We start from the raw sequence: 18,592 nt of genomic DNA, 5'->3' as shown, positions 1-18,592 counted from the left end.
AAAAAAAACCAAAAACACAAAAAAAAGGAAAAAAAAAAGAAGAAAAATTAAAAAAAGGAGAAACTATTGTGAAAGAAGGCTGAAAGTCCAGGCTCGCTCGCTGCCTCCCTCTCGGGTGGGCAGGAAGGTGGGACAGAAGGACAGCCCAGCCCCAGCGGCTCCTCCGGGAGGCTCTTCCCTCTCCCTTTTCCCTGGATTTTCCCGGATTTGTAGCAGCAGCGCACTCGGTAACACAAACCCTGTCTCTCGGGATTAGCAGCGCGGTTACACTTGCGACAGCTGCCCGCTACAGAAACAGCACAAGCTGCTGCTGCTACTCTTTTTCCTGATTTTTATGGAGCGTTGTTCCTCCCCTCCCCTCTGTTTCTCTCTCTGCCCTCCCCACAGCTCCACGCCGCTCCTCTCCATGCTTGCCTGGCCTCTCGAGAAGAACCGCAGCCGAGTTTTCCTAGAGCAGCCCCGGGAGACTTTTCCTTTGCTGAGCCAACAGAAGGCAAAGGGGGGCTGGGGAGGCGAGCTGAAAGCCGGCCAAGCCTCGTGTCAGTGAGAGACCGGGCAGGGGAGGGACTTTTTGTAGGGGAGAGAAGGAGAAAAGAAACTTGAGACTGGCTTCCCTTGTGACATGTGTGTGTGCCGGCCATCCCCTCCCACCGCCCGGTTGTTCAATGAGAGCACGTGAAGAACATGAGGTTTCCTGCTTGAGAGGGAGGGCAGCGCCGGGCACGCAGGGAGGAGGAAGGAGGAAGGCGAGTTGCGCCTTTGTGGCGGTGTGGGTTTCGCCGAGATCACAGCTACGAGTGCCTGGGGGTGGGAGCAGAAGGAGAAAGGGCGTCTGATGCCAGCTGCCAACATGACAGAAACCCTGCGGCTCCCGGCGCTGCGGGTCCCCGAGCAGCAGGTGCTGGAGGGCGGCTGCGCCTGGTCCAGCTCGTCCACCCCGACCCTGCGCAGGAGGCGCTTCAAGATGAGGCGGATGAAGAACGTGCAGGAGCAGAGCCTGGAGGCCGGCAGGTTCCAGGAGTCTCCTTCCTCCAGCAAGGAATACCTGCAGCTCCCATCCATTGAGATCACCCCCTCCAGTGACGAGGACACCCCCTGGTCCAACTGCTCCACTCCCAGTGCCTCCCCGCGCCGCAAGCGCTTCCTCCTTCGGAAGTGGCTGCGCGTCCGAGAGAAGAAGGAGTGCAGTGAGAGCAGGTAGGTCCTCTGGCCGCTCCCCTTCCCTGCTCCCGAGGTGATGCTGCCCAAAATAGGCTCTGCTGGAAGGGTCTCTTGTTCCCCTGGATGTGCCTCTGCCCGGACTTTGTCCTCGCCTGTTGGCTGCAGTGTGGCGTGGTGTTGGTTGGATGTGCTGGTGCCGGAGGAGAAAGGCCTGGGAGCTGTCTGGGAATGGCAGGGCAAGGCTGTGTCCTTGCTCGTGGTCCTCCAGGTGACACAGAGCCAGTGGGTGAGAAGAGTTAACCTCACCATGGTGTCCTGAGGAGACCCTGAGAGGGGAGTGACCTCTCTGCTGGCACTACCTGTGTGGCAGTGATGGTGCCAAACCTCTGCCAGTCTTTTCTGGTGATGCTCGTTCCTGCCACTGAGACTTCCCCTGAGATCCTGAGCTCAGTGTTGGCACAAAGAGAGACACCAAGCAGCACAGTGGGTCTGTGTGTCAAGGTGGCTGGGCTCAGTCCTTGGCAGCTTTCCAGACCTGAAAGTCACACAGTCCTTTGGCAGGAAAGGGCACAAATCATTCCCAAAGCCTCCAAGAGCCTGTCAGCACAGGGAGTTAATGCCCAGGCATTGTATTTTGTGGCCTCATGGAGATAAAACTTCACCTTACATAACCCTCTGCGGGGTACCCCACATGCAGTGGAATTAACTCTTCCTTTAACAATCTGCCTTTCCTGAAGGCCCCAAACACACAAGACACTGTAAAGGTTTCTCCAAGAAATGGCTATTTTATAAACCCTTAGGCTGAGTTAGTGTGGGCCAAGTTTTCTTCCACTGTTTGCAGCCCCTGTGCAGCTGATCTGTGGGGTTGTGTTTAAAGGATGTGCTGCACTTCCAGAAAAACAGAAACCTTGAGCATTTCTGCACCCACCAAACCACACTGACTCAGTGCCTGCTGTGGTGCTGGAGTGTTTGCAGGGCAGAGCTCGGAATATCCACTCTGATTAGCTGATAATTTTTCTTTCATCAGGTCCCTTTAGCAAGGTCACTCTGTCAGCTTATTAATTTTTAAAGGACTTTCATCAATGAATGCGTGCCATTGAGGATGTGATAATGCCTCTCAGCAAGTTAACACTGAACAACATCTCTTGGTTTAGGAAATATTTCTGATTTAGGAAATATTTCTGATTTAGGAAATATTTCGGATTTTCATGTAGCAGTGGTGGTGCAAGCAGGGATTCAGGCACAGCACACAAAATGGGAAAGATAATGCATGAGGCACGTGCTGATGTGTCACAATATCGAAGTTCTGGTCAGAAATTCAGAGGATGAAGTATCCAATCCTTCAGCTGAGGGCTTAATTTGGGTTTCCTGATGATGAATGAGTTTCAGGCATGCCAAGACACGTTGCTTTAGGTGTGAAGGTAGAAGAAAGAGCTACGAGCTACATTTCCTTGTACATTTATCGCCATGCTGACAACTTCCTGCTTATTCATCTCCGAGGGATTTTTGGGTGATGTTTCCGAAGCAGTGGCTGGGAAGAAGGCGAGGTGTGAGGTCTCAGGTGGCATTGGCACACCAATGCCAGCGTGGCACCTCCTTTCTTCACGCGCAGCAGGCTCCAGACCCACCCCCTGTGCCCCGGGAAGCACGGCATTCTCAGATGGCATTTTCCCTCCCCAGCCCAGGGAAAAGCCCGGTTTGGTCACTGTGCTGAGCCCATGGGCTGGCAGAGTGCCGAGAGCATCCCTGGGCTCTGCCACCGCAGCAGGAACCGGCACAGAGGAGCAGAATCTGTGCAGAGGGGGAGAAACCCCGAGGGGGTTTGTGGCATCATTTGGCAGAGCCCTGGGGTAAACTTTGCTGTGTGAGCTTTGAGTGAAACACAACTTTCGTAGGGCAAGAAGCTGTTTGCCTCTAAAACAGATTTGCTGCTTGCTCCTGCTGCTTTAGCAGGGTCAGGGAGGCACCTGCTCTGTCCTGCTGTGCCACTGCTGTCGGTGACAGATGCCACCTCTGTGTTTGTTTGAGGGCAGCAGGGGCAGCTGCTGAGGGGTTTTGTGCAGCAGGTCATGCACCAGGCTCTCATTCCATCCATTCCCTTGGTGCTCAGAGGCCTGCCCGGGTGTCACAGGGACCCCAGGGTGTGCCACCCTGTGCTGGGAGTGCTCTGCAAATCCCCACATTTCACCTGGTGAAAGCAGCAGCCATCAGGCTACTGCTGCCAATCGCTCCATTTCTCTGGCTGAGCTACCATCAAGCCGCTGAAATGTTATTTTTGGAGCTGGTAACTCTTCTGGCCGTGCCGTGGGCAGATACCTGGCTGGTGGCAGGGATTTCCCAGCAGAGCTGGCAGCTGGCAGAGAGCAGCCTGTGCCCAGGCTGAGCTGCTCCTTGCTCTGTCCTCATGGCCCCGAGCAAGAGCTCTGTGACCATCAGCATACAGCGAGCATCCAAGTGAATAAACAAACCCTTTTTCAGCGCTCCAAACCTGTCTCTAATGCTCCAGCTCTGCTTTTCTCAGCGGAAACTCCCACGTGCTGGTTAGTTTTTAACAGCCTGGGTGATTGGTAGCCTTGTTTACCTGCTGGGTCTCTAAAAGCTGCCAGAGCAGGAGGGAAAATGTTCTTTTCCTTCCATTAAAGCCCAGGGACAGCTGCGAGAGCCTCTCCTGCCCCTGCCACTGCTGTGCTCCAGGTGAGAGAGCAGGAAGGTGATTCCTTGGGGGTGGCACTGGAACGTGTCCTTGCTCAAAGAATTGATGGCCCAAACCTCCAGGTTGCTGCCCAGATGATAAATATGATGGTTTTTATGAGGGATGCAGGCAGCTCCTCCTCTACCCCTCAGCCATCATTTACCAGCCAGGTAATGAAGTTATTTACTTTTATAAACCATGAACCCTGCACACAGGTGCACCATTTTATTTTATTTTTTTTAAATTAAGACATGTTGATGTTTCTTTCTTCAATCTGGTGGCAGGTTGCTGTGCATGCAACCTGCATGCATTATTGATGTGGGCATCAGGCAGTTGATCAGCTTTAATTTATTATTTACCTCCTCAAGCCACCCTTGCATGCAATTTCAGGACCTGCACGTGATTTTGGGGCAAGAATTGCTGAGTAGATCATTCAGGCTTCAATTTAAGGACAGCTCTCCCTTTGGCCTAAGATCAGGACTGGTTAAGGATGAAAAAAATGTTGGTGCTGCAAAAGGTGCAAAACTTGTGGATTTTGTTGGAGCAGTTTGTGCAGCAGATCTTGACACTTCTGTAGATGATTTTACTCAGGTTGGTTTTCTGCTGGAAAATCTGACACTCCCTGTGGATCCATCCAAAAGGAAAGACTTGTCTAAGTCCTAAAATGCCTCTAGCACATTAAAAATGAAATGTATTATGAGAAGAATTCCATCCCAGCTCAGAAAAGTGTCTGTGCTGAGGAGCTGGAGGTTTCTTGAACTGCCAGTTATGCAAAGGGGGAGGTTTTTCAGATGAAATCCTGATAACTTATCTCAAAATGTGGAACAAATGAGGGGAGGCTCCAGCTCTGCTCAGCACTGGGCTCTGAGGCTGCTTCCCTTCGCATTCTGAGGTAAAAATTTTCCTTTTTTCCTTAAAAAAACTTTCTCTCAATCCCTGTAGTGATATAATTAGTTAACAGTGAATTGATTTGTTGGAACTTGAGCTAAAATTATTTACAAATTGGTGGTTTAGATGTTTTGAATTGGCTTATAAAGGTAAATCAGCCTTTAATTTCAAGTAGCCCATTGTGCTTTTGCCTTCCTTAATTAAATCGAAATTTGCTCTGAGCATTTCTGGGAATAAATTAATGGTCATTGCCCTTTTTCTGACTTTGACATGTGTGGAAAATATTGTGGTATTTTCTGGAGGAAAAATCCTGAGTGATGTGAATTTTTTTTCCCCCTAAGAAACTGCTGATGCTGAAAAGTAAAAAAACAAAAAACAAACAAAAAATTATAAACAAACCACAAAACTTGCAAGATTAAGGTTATAGATCTTCTTCCATTATGGAAAAGTGACCCAAGTCTTTAGGGAAATTATGGAGGAGTTTCCTGGAGAAGAGGGAGCTGCTCCAGCCCTGGGCAGCCCTGGGGGGTTTTGGTCTCTCTGTTCCACAATGAGCAGCTCCAAATTTCGCAGTTCTCAGTTTTTCAGTTTTTGCAGAACTTTCACCTCGGAGGGGAGGAAATGGGGCTGCTCCTCTCTGAATTGGGAACTGGGTGTGTTCTGGGCTCATTTCTGCTGAAATTCATGATAAAATCTCATTTGTGTAAAGAACCGATGGCTCCACTGGGATTTCATAATGGAAGAGGCAAATCCTTTTTTTCCCCCCCATTTTTGCTTGTAACTGGAGCTGGTTAATTGAGGTTTTTGGGAGGAGAAGGGTTTTTGGGAAAGCTGTTGGTCTCTGAGGGAAGCAGCTGCTCTTCTCTGCTTTTGGTGGCTTTGGAAAACCCGTGAGCACAAACCTGAGTGATGTGATTTTTTTTTTTTTTCCCTAAGAAACTGCTGATGGTGAAAAGTAAAAAAACCAAAAAACCTGCAAGATGAGGGCTTTAGATCCTCTTCCATGATGGAAAAATGATCCAAGTCTTTAGGAATATCTATGTGGTGCCTCTTCTAATCCGAAATTTGAAAACACAGAGATGATGGCTTGGTAGAAACTTTTCCCTTTTTGAACCTGCAGGTTCAAATGAGGCCTAAAGTGCTCCCAAAAAAGTGATTTTTTTCTTTCTCAGCTGCTGCATGCCTGTCTCCCGGGGGTGCTGATGTGGTTTGTTGGCACTGCAGACTTCTTGCCATTTGTTTCTGGTAATCCGTGCCAAGTGACTGAATTGCTCCAGCCCTGGTTTTTTTTTGTTGTTTTGTTTTTGGCTGAATCTCATTCCTTTGTGCAGTAGTTTGTGGTTTTCTTTTAAAATATTTACCTTCCAGTATTCGTGTGGTTTAGGGCGACCAGTCACCCAAGAGTATTAAATAGGAGTGATTTACAAACAGCCCGGGACTGAAATACTGTTGATTTTATCTGGTCAGCAAATATTTGCCATTGGGTCATCTGAGATCTGTGCCTGCCGGTGGAATTTACCAATTAATTCCCATTTTCCTTATCTCAGCGCTTTTCCACGGATTCTGCTTCCAGGCCTTGGTAAATAAGATGTTGGTGAAAGGGCTTGTCTGGACAGGGTGGGAGGTTGGTGTTTATTATTTTGTGAAATGAATGAGGTGAGAGGAGAGGACTCTGGCCAGGCTGCCCCTTTTAACCCTTTGCAGCAAGGAGAGGTGATGATTTTACTGCAGGTTCACGCTCCAGCTCTGAGTGTGACACTGATTTTGGGGCTCTAGGTGACATTTATAGCCATACTTTGCCTTTTTTTGATCATTTCTAACGGGTTTAGACTGCAAGCGTGGCTTTACACCCTCCCCATCCGTGAGAATGAGTTAAGATGGGAAGATTTGGAGCAGGAGGTGCTTGTTTGGTTCTCAGGAATCTCTTGGAGACCCCAGAGCCTATCCAGGATTTAAAGGGGGTTACAACAAAGCTGGAGAGGGACATTTCACAAGGAAATGGGGTGAATTCTGTGAATTCTGTGATAGGACAAAGGGGAATTGTCACTACAGGAAACGTGAAAGCACAAGAGGTGCTGCTATTGCAAAGGCAACAAGGAGGAAATTTTATTTCTGACTCCCAACATTTACACTTCTCTAAAGGTGCCAGTGGATTGGAGGGTGAATGTGCCACCTCTCCAACCACACTGGGCAAAGCACCAGTACATCAAATTTCTCCGCCTCTATGAAGGAATTCAAAACAATAGGTTATTTCCAGGAAGTTGTGTGAGAAAGTTTTTTACAAGAATGAAAACTCAGAAGGCTTTAGAAAATCTTAAATCAGGGCGACAGGGAGTGGCCTTATACTGAAGGAGAGGGCAGGTTCAGAGGTGGGATATTGGGAGGAAATTCCTCCCTGTGAAGGTGATGAGGCCCTGGCACAGGTTACCCAGGGAGGATGTGGCTGTCCCATCCCTGGAGGTGTCCAAGGCCAGGCTGGATGGAATTTGGAGCACCCTGGGGTATGGGAAGGTGTCCTGCCCATGGCAGGGGTGGAATGGGATGAGCTTTAAGGTCCCTTCCAACCCAAACCATTCTGGGATTTTCCTCGTGCTCTGCAAGTCTGGCAGCCGGCAGCACCTGTGGGAATCTGGCTCTGGAGGTGTTTGGGCTTGGAATTTTCAGGCTGAAAGATTTAGTGATTTATTAAAAAAATACGGATATTGATCTAGTACCGATATCCAGCTGTGATGGACAGAAACTCTCTAACAGTTTAAAGTTAGACAGTGAGTGTTTATTGTGTGTGGGATCACTCCCAAATCCACACCGCAGCTTCCAGGTGATTATAGAGCCCTTTTATCCATACAAGTATTGAATACCCAAAATACAAATCCATATTCATCATTTTGGTACATCCCATTCCTCCCTTCCTCTGCTGATCACTCCAAAAGCCATTCAGCATGCGTGGTTTGTTCCTTGGAATGGGTCGGTGTCCCTTCCATGGGGAGGGGTCCCAAAATGAGGAAGTCAATGAAGTCTTCCTCCTTCTGACCTTTCCACCTTTCCAATGCCAATATGACAAATGAACTCTTGGTAGAACTCCCATTCCTTGTCTCCAGTTGGTTTCGGAACAGAGGAGGCCACAATTGTCTGATGTTCCTAAAAGCTCTTTGTCAGTTTGTGTATTCTTCATTATAAACCCAGCTAACTCAACATTGTGCTGACAAGCAATCAGTTATTAGTTAACTACTAACTCTTAACTTCATCAAGGCCTGCTCATTTATTTTAATTAACTCTGGTGAGGCTTATCTCTAACTCAAATCTTAGCTCTTCTAAAATCTCTAAATTCCTTAAAATTTACGTTTCATTAGGGCTGCCAAAGGACAACCCTGATGGGCTGGGACACCAAGGGGATTTCCGCCTGGTGTCCCTCCATCCCAAATTTCCTCCAGCACCAGGAGCCCCCGGCCATTTGCCATGGCTCAGTCCCTGCCCCACAGAGGGTTTGGGGTACAGGATTTTTCCAGGGGTTTGGGGTACAGGATTTTCCAGGGATAACGAGGCAGCAGGGATGGGAGGGATATTCCTGCTGCTCCCCGGGAAATCCAAGGTGGGGGATGCATTCTGCCAAGGAGGAGCAGACTGAAAGTGGGGAATTGAAAATTGAAATTGAAAGATAAAATTGTCTTTGAGGAGCTCCTAAAGGCCCCTGTGGGAAAACACTCACAGGGACTTTGCCTCTGCCACACCCAAGGCTTGGGTCTCAATCTCCTTTTATTGCCCTGTTTGTGCTGGCAAGGAAAGATGGGCCAGAAGAAGAATTTTTCAGAAGAAAATTTCCAGAAGAATTCATCAGGAGAATTTTCAAATGAAGACCCTTTGCACATCACCCTCTCAAATATTCCATTTTCATGATAAATCTTCTAGATTTACTTAAATTTAGCTATGGCTTAAAATTGTTTTTACACTGTCAAAACACTTTAAAAGGCATGATGAGAACTTCTTTGCCAGTTTGGAAGGAGCCATAAGTCACACCAGGTATTGGCACTGCCATCCTCTTTCTGGTGGCTGTTTTTCAGGCATCCTAATTATTTTATTATTTTATTTTACTGTTATTATAGATTTTAAGGCAAGTGGAGTCAAGTCTTTGTGCTTGAAGCTGTGAGAATAAAAAGAAGCCTTTAGTTGTTCCAAATAACCAAAAAATATTTGTAAATTTTAACTGAAACCTTGATGTGTTTGATTATAAACATATAATGTGTGTATAATTTGTTTGCATATGTTTCAATTCCCAAATCTGTCGGTGAAAACATTGATGTGTTTTGAATATTTTGGTAGATTTCATTTTTCGGTAGATTTTAAAACTGTTGCCAAAGTTGTTGAAAACATTTGAAGAATTTGTATCCCTGATTGCCAATTGTCAATTATTTGATTTTTTTTTGGAAGCAAGTAATACTGAACCCAAACGAATAAAGGCGTTAATTAAACAAAGTGAATACAAAAGACTCATCTGGGTTCAGAGCTGGAGTTCTCACTAATAGCTGGGATTTTTTTTTGGGATAATGCTCCAAACTCTTTAATTGATCCCATTTAGGGCATAGCTCTTTCTGTCCTATTTATTTCCTTATCCCACTCATTCTTCACTATAAAAAAAAAATTCTTGGATTAAAATTCTGCCAAAAACACCTGGAGGTATAAAAGCACAGTGGCTTTATCACCCACACGTGGAGGGCACAGGAGTTCCAGAAGGTTCTTAGTGTGCAAACATTGACCTGAGTGCCTGAACTTTGTGAAATTGTGAGAAATCTCTTCTGCTGGGAGAGCTGCTCAGCTCTGATGGGCTGTTCATGCAGAAAAACAGAAATCCTGGCTCTGCCTTATCCTCCAGAGACTGAAATCTCTGAATAAAATGCCTTTTCTGCCTTTTAAAATGAATATTAATAGTACGAAATCTAGTTTATAGCTCAGAACTTTCCAAGCACAAGAGAAATATTGAAATATTTAAGGCAGCAACAGTAAATTCAAATTTGCTTCAAACAAAGTGTGTGGGATCAGAACACCTGGGTTTAGTCAATAGAAAAATGGGGTTTTGTGCTTGGGTTTCCTGGGTAAATTGCTTGGTGGAGGAGTGCTAGAAGCAGAATCTTCAAATTTAATTGTTAAAAGGCCTGGTTAATCTGTGTTGAGGATTTTTCTTCATTTTCTAAACGAATCACTAATGAGTTTGCATGAGAATTAAGGAAAAATCACAGGGCACAAACCTCATTTTCATTTTCTTAGAAGCTATAGGGACAAAAGGGGCACCCTGGGCTGAAGATTTAAACCTTGTCCAAATTCAAGTTTATCACTGCTGAGCTTTGGAATGAGAGCAGCTTGTTTTGCTCATTTCCTGAGAGTTTTAGCCAGTTTTTTTGACATTCTCTGTGGTTACAAAATTGTCTGAATACTTCTTTCCTTGTTATTCCTCAGAACAGATCCTATCTCCTTTCATTATCCCATATTTTAAATTGTCACTATACTCTTCTAAAGGAACACTTAATAGCAGGTTATCCTCAAATGGACTGAAAAACATCACAAAAAGACAACAGGCTCTGCATTTCAACCACTCTGAGCATTTTAGTGAATTTAACAACTTCACTGCCTAACAGCCGGAAGGTTGAAATAATTTTATGTTGTGTGAAAAGCTCCCGAAGTTTTATGCAAAGCACAGCTTTCTGGAGGGACAGGTGGGTAAAAAGTGATTTTTTTCTCTGAGTTTTTAATTGCTCACGGTCTGGATATGAGGGGCTGAATTTCAATGAGCCGCAATTCCTGGCTCCTGTTAAATTTTAAACCTTCATTTGGAACGTGAACTTTATGGGGTGGATGAACAGGAGGAGGTCTAAGGTTCATTGTGGCTGTCCCAAAGGCAGTTTGCACGTGCTGCTCCCAGCACTGCTGGGCTGGGAGAGTCTGGGAATTCTCCTTGGGTAAGTTTGCTTCCATCTGCTCCAGCTCAGCTGAAATGGGAAGTTTGGGCGGGAGGGTTTTCTCTGCAGAAACAAGAAATTCGAGAAATAATCCCTGCAGTGCTTCCTCTGCGCAAAAGGGGAAATTCCTTTGGCAGAGGAGGGTAAATGTGGTTCCCTCTCTGCTCTTGCCCAGTCCCCTGGGCCATCATGAAGCTCAGAAATGCAAGAAAAAGTTTTATTTGCTTTTAGGAATGCATTGTTCTTCCCCAGCTGTTGATTTACAGCTGGGAGCCAATGCAGAATTCTCCTTCTCTTGCTGCAGGAGTTTTGTGCTTTCCTAAGCCCAGCCTCAGAGGCTGATTAAATTGGTTTTGCAAGGATTTTTTTCCCAAGGATCTATATTGGTTTTTCCAAGGATTTTTACAACTGTTGATCACTAATTTCACTTTTCTGCAAGCTTCAGCCTTCTCTCAGGACTGTAACAATGTCCTGTCTCGTGCTCTGGAGTGTCACAAAGAGTGGGCAATGCCAGGTGGTGTCTCCCAAATGCCAAATGTGTCCCCAGGCCAGGTGCTGCGCTCTCAGAAAGGTCATTTTTAATAAGGTGGAGCCTTTGATGGCCCCAGAGAAGCAGCTGGTCAAAATCAAGGTGGTTGAGGAAAATACTAAATGAAATTAAGATTTATTCCTTGCCAGAAACTGCAAATTCTTTGGCAAAAACAGAAGGGAGAAGAGAAAACCCGTCCCTTTGTTTTAATTATCAATTTAATTTATCAGTGATCAAGTCTAATCAGTACACTTCATGGAAACATGCTATTTGCAGTTTTGGTACTGTTTCCCCCAAAACTGTTGTGACTGGATAAAAAATTGCTGTTTAGAACAAAAAGGTGCAATTTGGTGGAGGTTTATTTCGTGCCATATTTGCATTTCTGCGATGTGCAGGTGTGTGTGCAGCGCAGCCGAGCTGTGAGTGCGAGCAGTGATATATAAATAAATTTGTTTATCATTTAGATCCTGCCAGCAGAGACGTTTATCCCAGTCTGAGCTCGCAGAGGAGTTTGTGCTGCTGCTTTGCTGAGATTTCAGGATGGAATCCAGCCCAGGAGCCCCTCCAGCCTCACCTGGAGGCAGAATCAGCTGCAGCAGGAACCCCCTGGAGCTGCCCCAGGGGGATTGAGGAGAACTCCACAGGATAAATGTGCAGGAAATTCAATTATCGCCCCCAAAACGCCCATTTCAGGGGGCACAGTGACATCTTGTGGGCTCAGCTTGCAAGTCTCGCCAGAAATTCAGCACTGGCTGCTTGAAAAGTTGATTTTTTTCTGCTCTTTTCTACTTCTGCCCAGGACTGGGGCAGGTGTAAACACCCAGCAGCTTGGGGCTGGGGTGTTTGGCTGTAAGAATTGATGAGCTGCTGTCCAGGTGATGTGCAAGGTCACTTTTGTGTTTCAGGAAGTTCTCAGGAAAGTGTCACACCTTGAGATTGACACCCCAAACTCTCGTGCTAGTTGTGAATCAATTTAAACTCGAGGCCTCCTGTTGGTTCCTCCTTTCAAGCCCAAATGTGGAACGTGAGTGTTGTGTTTTCCTCCCTCTGGGTTTACAGATGAGTGCTCCAGGGGTTATAAAGATGTTTTCTGTGATCTGGATTTACAGCTGAGTGTTCCAGAGGTTATAAAGATGTTTTCTGTGATCTGGATTTACAGCTGAGTGTTCCAGAGGTCACAGAAATGATTTCTGTGATCTGGGTTTACAGCTGAGTGTTCCAAAGGAGGTCAGACAGCTCTGTTTGTGTTTTTCTCTATCTAGATTTAAGATGAGTGTTCCAGAGTTTATAAATATTTTTCTGTAATCTGGATTTACAACTGAGTGTTCCAGAGGAGGTTACCCAGGTCTGGCTGTGTTTTCCTTGATCTGGATTTAAAATTGAGTGTTCCAGAGTTTATAAATACTTTTCTGTAATCTGGATTTACAGCTGAATGTTCCAGAGGAGGTTACCCAGGTCTGGCTGTGTTTTCCTTGATCTGATTTAAAATTGAGTGTTCCAGAGGTGACAAAGATCTGTTTTCTTCAATCTGGATTTAAAATTCCAGAGGTTATAAAGATGTTTTCTGTAATCTGGGTTTACAGTTGAGTATTCCAGAGGAGGTCAAACAGCTCTGTTTGTGTTTTTCTCCATCTGGATTTAAGATGAGTGTCCCAGAGGTTACAAAGATGTTTTCTGTAATCTGGATTTAAACTGAGTGTTCCAGAGGAGTTACCCAGCTCAATTTGGGTTTAAAACTGAGTGTTCCAGAGGTCCAAAGCTGTTTTCAACTGTTGTAATCTGGGTTTAAAATGAGTGTTTTAGAGGAGCTTCCTCAGCTCTGTGTTTTCCTTGACCTAGATTTAAAGCTAAATGTTCCAGAAGTCACAGAGATGTTTTCCTCAATCTGGATTTAAGATGAGTGTTCCAAAGGAGGTTACCCAGGTCTGGCTGTGTTTTCCTTGATCTGTATTTAAACCTGAGTGTTCCAGAGGTCACAAAGATGTTTTCTGTAGTCTGGGTTTCAGCTGAGTGTTCCAGTGGAGTTACTCAGCTCTATCTGTGTTTTCCTCAACCTGGATTTAAAGTGAGTGTCCCAGAGGAGCTCAGACAGCTCCGTTTTCTGTGATCTGGATTAAACTGAGTGTTTTAGAAGAAGATACTCAGCTTTATCTGTGTTTTTTGTGATCTGGATTTAATCTGAGTGTTCCAGAGGAGGTCAGACATCTATTTCCCCCAGTCTGGATTTAAACGGAGTGTTTTAGAAGAGGTAACTCAGTTTTATCTGTGTTTTTTGTGATCTGGATCCAAGCTGAGTGTTCCAGAGGAGCTCAGACAGATCTGTTTCCCCCAATCTGGATTTAAACTGACTGTTTTAGAGGAGGTTACCCAGGTCTACCTGTGTTTTCCTCAGTCTGGATTTAAAACTGAGTGTCCCAGAGGTCAGACAGATCTATCTCCCCCAGTCTGGATTTAAACTGAGTGTTTTAGAAGAAGATACTCAGCTCTATTTGTGTTTTTTGTGATCTGGATTTAAACAGTGTTTTAGAAGAAGATACCCAGCTCTATCTGTGTTTTTTTGTGATCTGGATTTAAGATGAGTGTTCCAGAGGAGGTCAGACAGATCTGTTTCCTCCAATCTGGATTAAATTGATCATTTTAGAGGAGGTTACCCAGCTCTATCTGTGTTTTCCTCAAACTGGATTTAAAATTGAGTGTCCCAGAGGAGGTCAGATAGATATGTTTTCCTGAATCTGGATTAAACTGAGTGTTTTAGAGGAGGTCACTCAGCTTTATCTGTGTTTTTTGTGATCTGGATTTAAGCTGAGTGTCCCAGAGGAGCTCAGACAGATCTGTTTCCCCCAATATGGATTAAATTGAGCATTTTAGAGGAGGTTACCCAGCTCTATCTGTGTTTTCCTCAGTCTGGATTTAAACTGAGTGTCCTAGAGGAGGTCAGACAGATCTATCTCCCCCAAGATGGATTAAACTGTGTTTTAGAGGAGGTTACTCAGCTTTATCTGTGTTTTCTATGATCTGGATTTAAAACTGAGTGTTCCAGAGGAGCTCAGACAGATCTGTTTTCCTCAATCTTAGAAGAAGATACTCAGCTCTATCTGTGTTTTTTGTGATCTGGATTTAAGCTGAGTGTCCCAGGGGAGGTCAGACAGATCTGTTTCCCCCAATCTGGATTAAATTGAGCATTTTAGAGGAGGTTACCCAGCTCTATCTGTGTTTTCTGTGATCTGGATTTAAGATGAGTGTCCCAGAGGAGTCAGACAGATCAGTTTCCCCCAATCTGGATTTAAACTGAGTGTTTTAGAAAAAGATACCCAGCTCTATCTGTGTTTTTTTTTTTGTGATCTGGATTTAAGCTGAGTGTCCCAGAGGTCCCAAAGCCGTTTTGTGAGCTCTGGGGGGCAGCTGAGTGTCCCAGGAGGTTGCCCAGCTCTGAGTGTGCCCGTTCTGTGTTGCAGCAGCCAGCAGAGCAGCCAGCAGAGCAGCCACGACGATGACTCTGCCCGCTTCCTGAGCCCCTCCGTGCCCGAGGACAGGTGAGTCTGTGCCTGGGAGCACCTGTGAAACCACACCTGCTCAGATGATTGGTTTTCCTGTTAGTTCTCACAGCTGCTTCACAAAAAAAAAAAAAAAAAAAATCAAAATATGGGATTTGAATTGGTCTTAGCGATGTCTAAAAAGGTGCATTTTTCATCCCCTGGAACACGGGACAATGAATCCAGCCAGAATTTTTGTCTAAAAACTGCATTTTTGAATTTGAAAATTGAATTTGAAAACTTAAATATGGGACAGTGCATCCAACTCCTGAAATAGCCAGAATTTTCTTTTGGGGCTCATTTCCCAAACTCCAGCTGCTGCAGCAACATCAGAAGTGCTGTGTGCTGGAAATTAGCCCCTCTGATCCTTCAAAACCCACAAATGGAATTTCCTGGGTGGATCCTGTCCTCAGCAGACACCTCTGAGCTTGGTTGTTTTGTTCACTTTTGATGTGTCGTGGCAGTCCTGCACTCTAGATTTAAGCTGGATTCATTTATGTGCAGCACCTGGGTGAGAACTGCTGTGAAGTTCCAGAAGAAACTTTAATTTGGGTTGATTAATGACCATTTCAAATTGCAGCATTGGCACAAAAGGTGTTGGAAACCTGATTTTTGTTGTTCATTTTGGTGCATGATTTATGGATGTTGCTTTGCTCAGAGCCACATGATGAGGAGTTTTGCTGCATCTTTAGGTCAACTTTTGAGCCTGAATCTGCTGAGTTTTCTTGTGCTGGGCATGAGCTGTGAGCCCTGAGTTATCATTGATTTATTTTCCTTGTGCTTCTCAGAGCCATCTAAGAAGAAATGTGATTTATGTTGGTTTAAAAACTGCATTTTTCATCAGCTTGAAAGTGAGAAGATGCATCCAGCCCCTGAAACAGCAGGGACTGATTCACTTGAGAGTGACTAGAAGGAGCCAATTAATATCCCAAATTAAAATTCCACATTCCACGAGGGGTTTTGGCTCAGAATCAGCACTTGGGAGTTGTAGCTCACCTTTTTCTCCAATTATCCGTCTCCCCATGGCTGTGGAGCCTGGACTAATTAACAAAACATCCCTAATTGACTGACAGGTAGCTGCAGGAAATAGAGTGGGACAGCAAAGCAGGGGGTTCTGAGGGCATCACCTCTGGGTGAGGTGAAATTCCATTTCAGCTGGAATTTCACAGCTCAAACAGGATTTGTTAACACAGTTCTGGGTGTAGCAGGAGGGAATCACTTGGAGGTGCTGCCCCTTTCAGATGGATTTTAAAGGAGCGTTTAGGTTGGTGATGACAATATTTTCCTGGCTGGAAGGAGCAGATTTCAGCAGCACAGGCAGATCTCAAAAGTATTTATGCAAAGCCGAAGCAATGCTGAGCCTACTGACCTCTTATCTTTAGAACCAGCAACGTTCCTGCTGCCTAAATTTAATTACAATTAACCTCTCTTTGCATGGATCCTAAAATTATCCACGTGATGGATAGTAAATTATCTTTTCTCCTGGTTTTTGGTCTCATTTGCTGATGTAATTCCCTCAGCCTCTGCTGGGACATTCTTCCTTTGGATATTGGTGGTTTGTGCTCATGAAACTTTACTAAAAAGTAACTCAAACACACTTTTTAATGTAAACTGGACAGGAGCTAGTGAGAAAGCTGACATAGTGGTTTGCTCTTATAAATAATACAGGTGAAGGTTGTTTCTGAGGTTGTTTTTGAATCTTTTAGATTCCCCCAGAAATTGAATGAGGAGGATTTATTTTTGCTGCTTTTAGTAGTATATTTTTTTTAACAGTAACAAAGATTCCTCCAAGCACAGATTTGAAGCTCTGAGCTTTTGTTTTGAAGAACTCCAAGGCAGTTCTGGTCCCTTACGCATTGAGTATTGTACACCAGCTCTTAAAAAAACCCCTAAAAACCCCACAGCCACCCAGGATTTCGTCAGAGCTGTAGGATGTGAGCAGAAAGGAGGGCAGGGAGCCACGTGCTGTGCCCTGGAAGGTGCACCTTGCCTTGGCACGCTGCCCTGGCATCCCAGAGGAGGGCAGGAACGGGAGGAGCCCGAGATGCTCAGAGCAGGGAACGAGCTGGGACAGTGCTGAGAGAAACTGCCCCAGCCAAAAGCAAAGGGCTGAGCTGATTCTGAGATTAAAAAAACCCCAAAAAAACAAAGAACACACAGCTGAGGATGGCTGGAATCCTCCCAGGCAGGATCCTCACCAAAGGCACTGCTGGTGGAGCTCCTTTCTCAGCGAGGCATTCCCAAGGGAGCTCCTGGAGGTTTTAGGAGCAGACTGAACATTTTTTCCCTGCTCTGGCTGCATTTGGGGCTCTCTGGCAACCCTTCCTCTGGAGCTGTGAGTGCTGCTGCCTGCCTGGAGGTGCTGCCATGGTGCAGAAGCCCTACCCTGGCACAGCATCCTGTGGCACGGTGGCCAGGCAGGTGTGCCACCCCTGCGTCTCCTGCCTGAGGAAAAAACTTTCCCTCTGCAAATCCATGTAAGTTCTGTCTCTGCCACGCCTGGGCTGTGCTGAGAGGGAGCCTCGCTTCGTTTTTGGGGTAACAATCTCCTTTCTGGGTGTTTGGAGGTGGAGGAATTTAGTGGGATGTGCTGGAAAGGGCACAGCACACTCTGGTGTGAATTTAGGGCTCGGTTCTTTGCTTGCTGATTGCTGGGTGAGTCACTTGTGTCCTATTTGTGAAATCAGGAGAATTCCTTTCTTACCTCGAGGGGAAACAGAGGTGGTGAATTAAGTCTGAGTTGCTCAGATGCTGAAACACCACTTCTGTGCAAGTGCTAATTCAGACAGAGGGTCCAAATAATTGTGCTCTATTTAAAATAATCCCAGGGGTGGGGAAGGCTGGGATTGAGCCACAGATTTGGGTGAGATGTGTGTACATAAGAGACCCCATAATCACTGAAAGGAGACAAAGTTATGCATTAATTACCTTGACTTTCCACCAAATTAACCCCAAATTCATGAGCCTGTCCCTTCTTGATCCAAGGACTTGTTCTGTGTCCGAGGCACCCATCAGGTTTAAGGATGCAAAGTGTGTTTTAATTAAAAATTAAGCTACTGAGGCAGAGGAAAGATCAGTCCTTAGACTCAGCCTAAGGAGGAGAGAAACTGTTGAAGAGAGGAGAGCATGGAAAACAAGGTTGCAAGTGGAGGAGAGGGAAGTGAGTGGCAGTTTATAAGGGACAATAAAAAACTATTTACACAAAAAAACCAAATAAATCAAACTTATTTACATTTACAGAGCTGTAAATCGAAATGATTTACACAGAGGCCATATCTAATGGAGGAAATAGGGAAGCACAGTTAACTGTAAAATCTCTGTCTTTGATATAGCCTACGTCTTATCTTAGTTCCTTAATCTGTGCAGCTCCTAATTCTGCAGTTCCAGGCTGCAGGGCTTGCTGTTGCTCTGAGCAATCTCATAAAGATTTCCCAAATAATGGATCCAAATTGACAAGACAGCTTGCAAGGGAATTGGGGGAAAGCTTGCAACAGAGACAAGCTGAAGAAATTCTGTTGCCTGCTTGAATTTTCCCAGGAAGTTGTGGGGAGAGCAGAAAAGAGGTCAAAGTTTGAAAATTGATAAATTCCATTTTTTTAATGTTCTTAGGGCTTGTTTATTCTGCATCTTTCTCCCTCTGTCCTTTTCTCTTTGGCACAGCATTCTGAGCCCCTTTTCCTGCAAAGATCTAGCACAGATCCTTGGTAGGAAGCGTCCTGATCCACTCAGACCCCTTTTACCCCTCACAGATGGATCTTCTTCAGGGAGGTTTTAAAACTGCTCTGGCCAGGACTTGGAGGCTGCTGAGCTCTCACAGGCTCCCTGATCAGAACCCAGATGC

At 45.4% G+C, this 18,592-nt stretch overlaps 1 protein-coding gene across 1 annotated transcript; it reads left to right on the top strand.

The window, feature by feature from the left end:
• The first annotated feature begins 594 nt into the window (after positions 1 to 594).
• Positions 595 to 14,827, top strand: LOC110476556 (uncharacterized). Its single transcript, XM_021541632.2, has 2 exons — positions 595 to 1,197; positions 14,674 to 14,827. The coding sequence occupies exons 1-2, from the start codon at positions 836 to 838 to the stop codon at positions 14,753 to 14,755; spliced, it is 444 nt and encodes a 147-aa protein (XP_021397307.1). The 5' UTR covers positions 595 to 835; the 3' UTR covers positions 14,756 to 14,827.
• The last annotated feature ends 3,765 nt before the right edge of the window (positions 14,828 to 18,592 follow it).

Source organism: Lonchura striata, chromosome 23, assembly GCF_046129695.1.
Source record: "Lonchura striata isolate bLonStr1 chromosome 23, bLonStr1.mat, whole genome shotgun sequence".
Lineage (NCBI taxonomy): Eukaryota > Metazoa > Chordata > Aves > Passeriformes > Estrildidae > Lonchura > Lonchura striata.
Note: the sequence above shows the minus strand (reverse complement) of the source record. Positions and strands in the feature narration are given on the sequence as shown.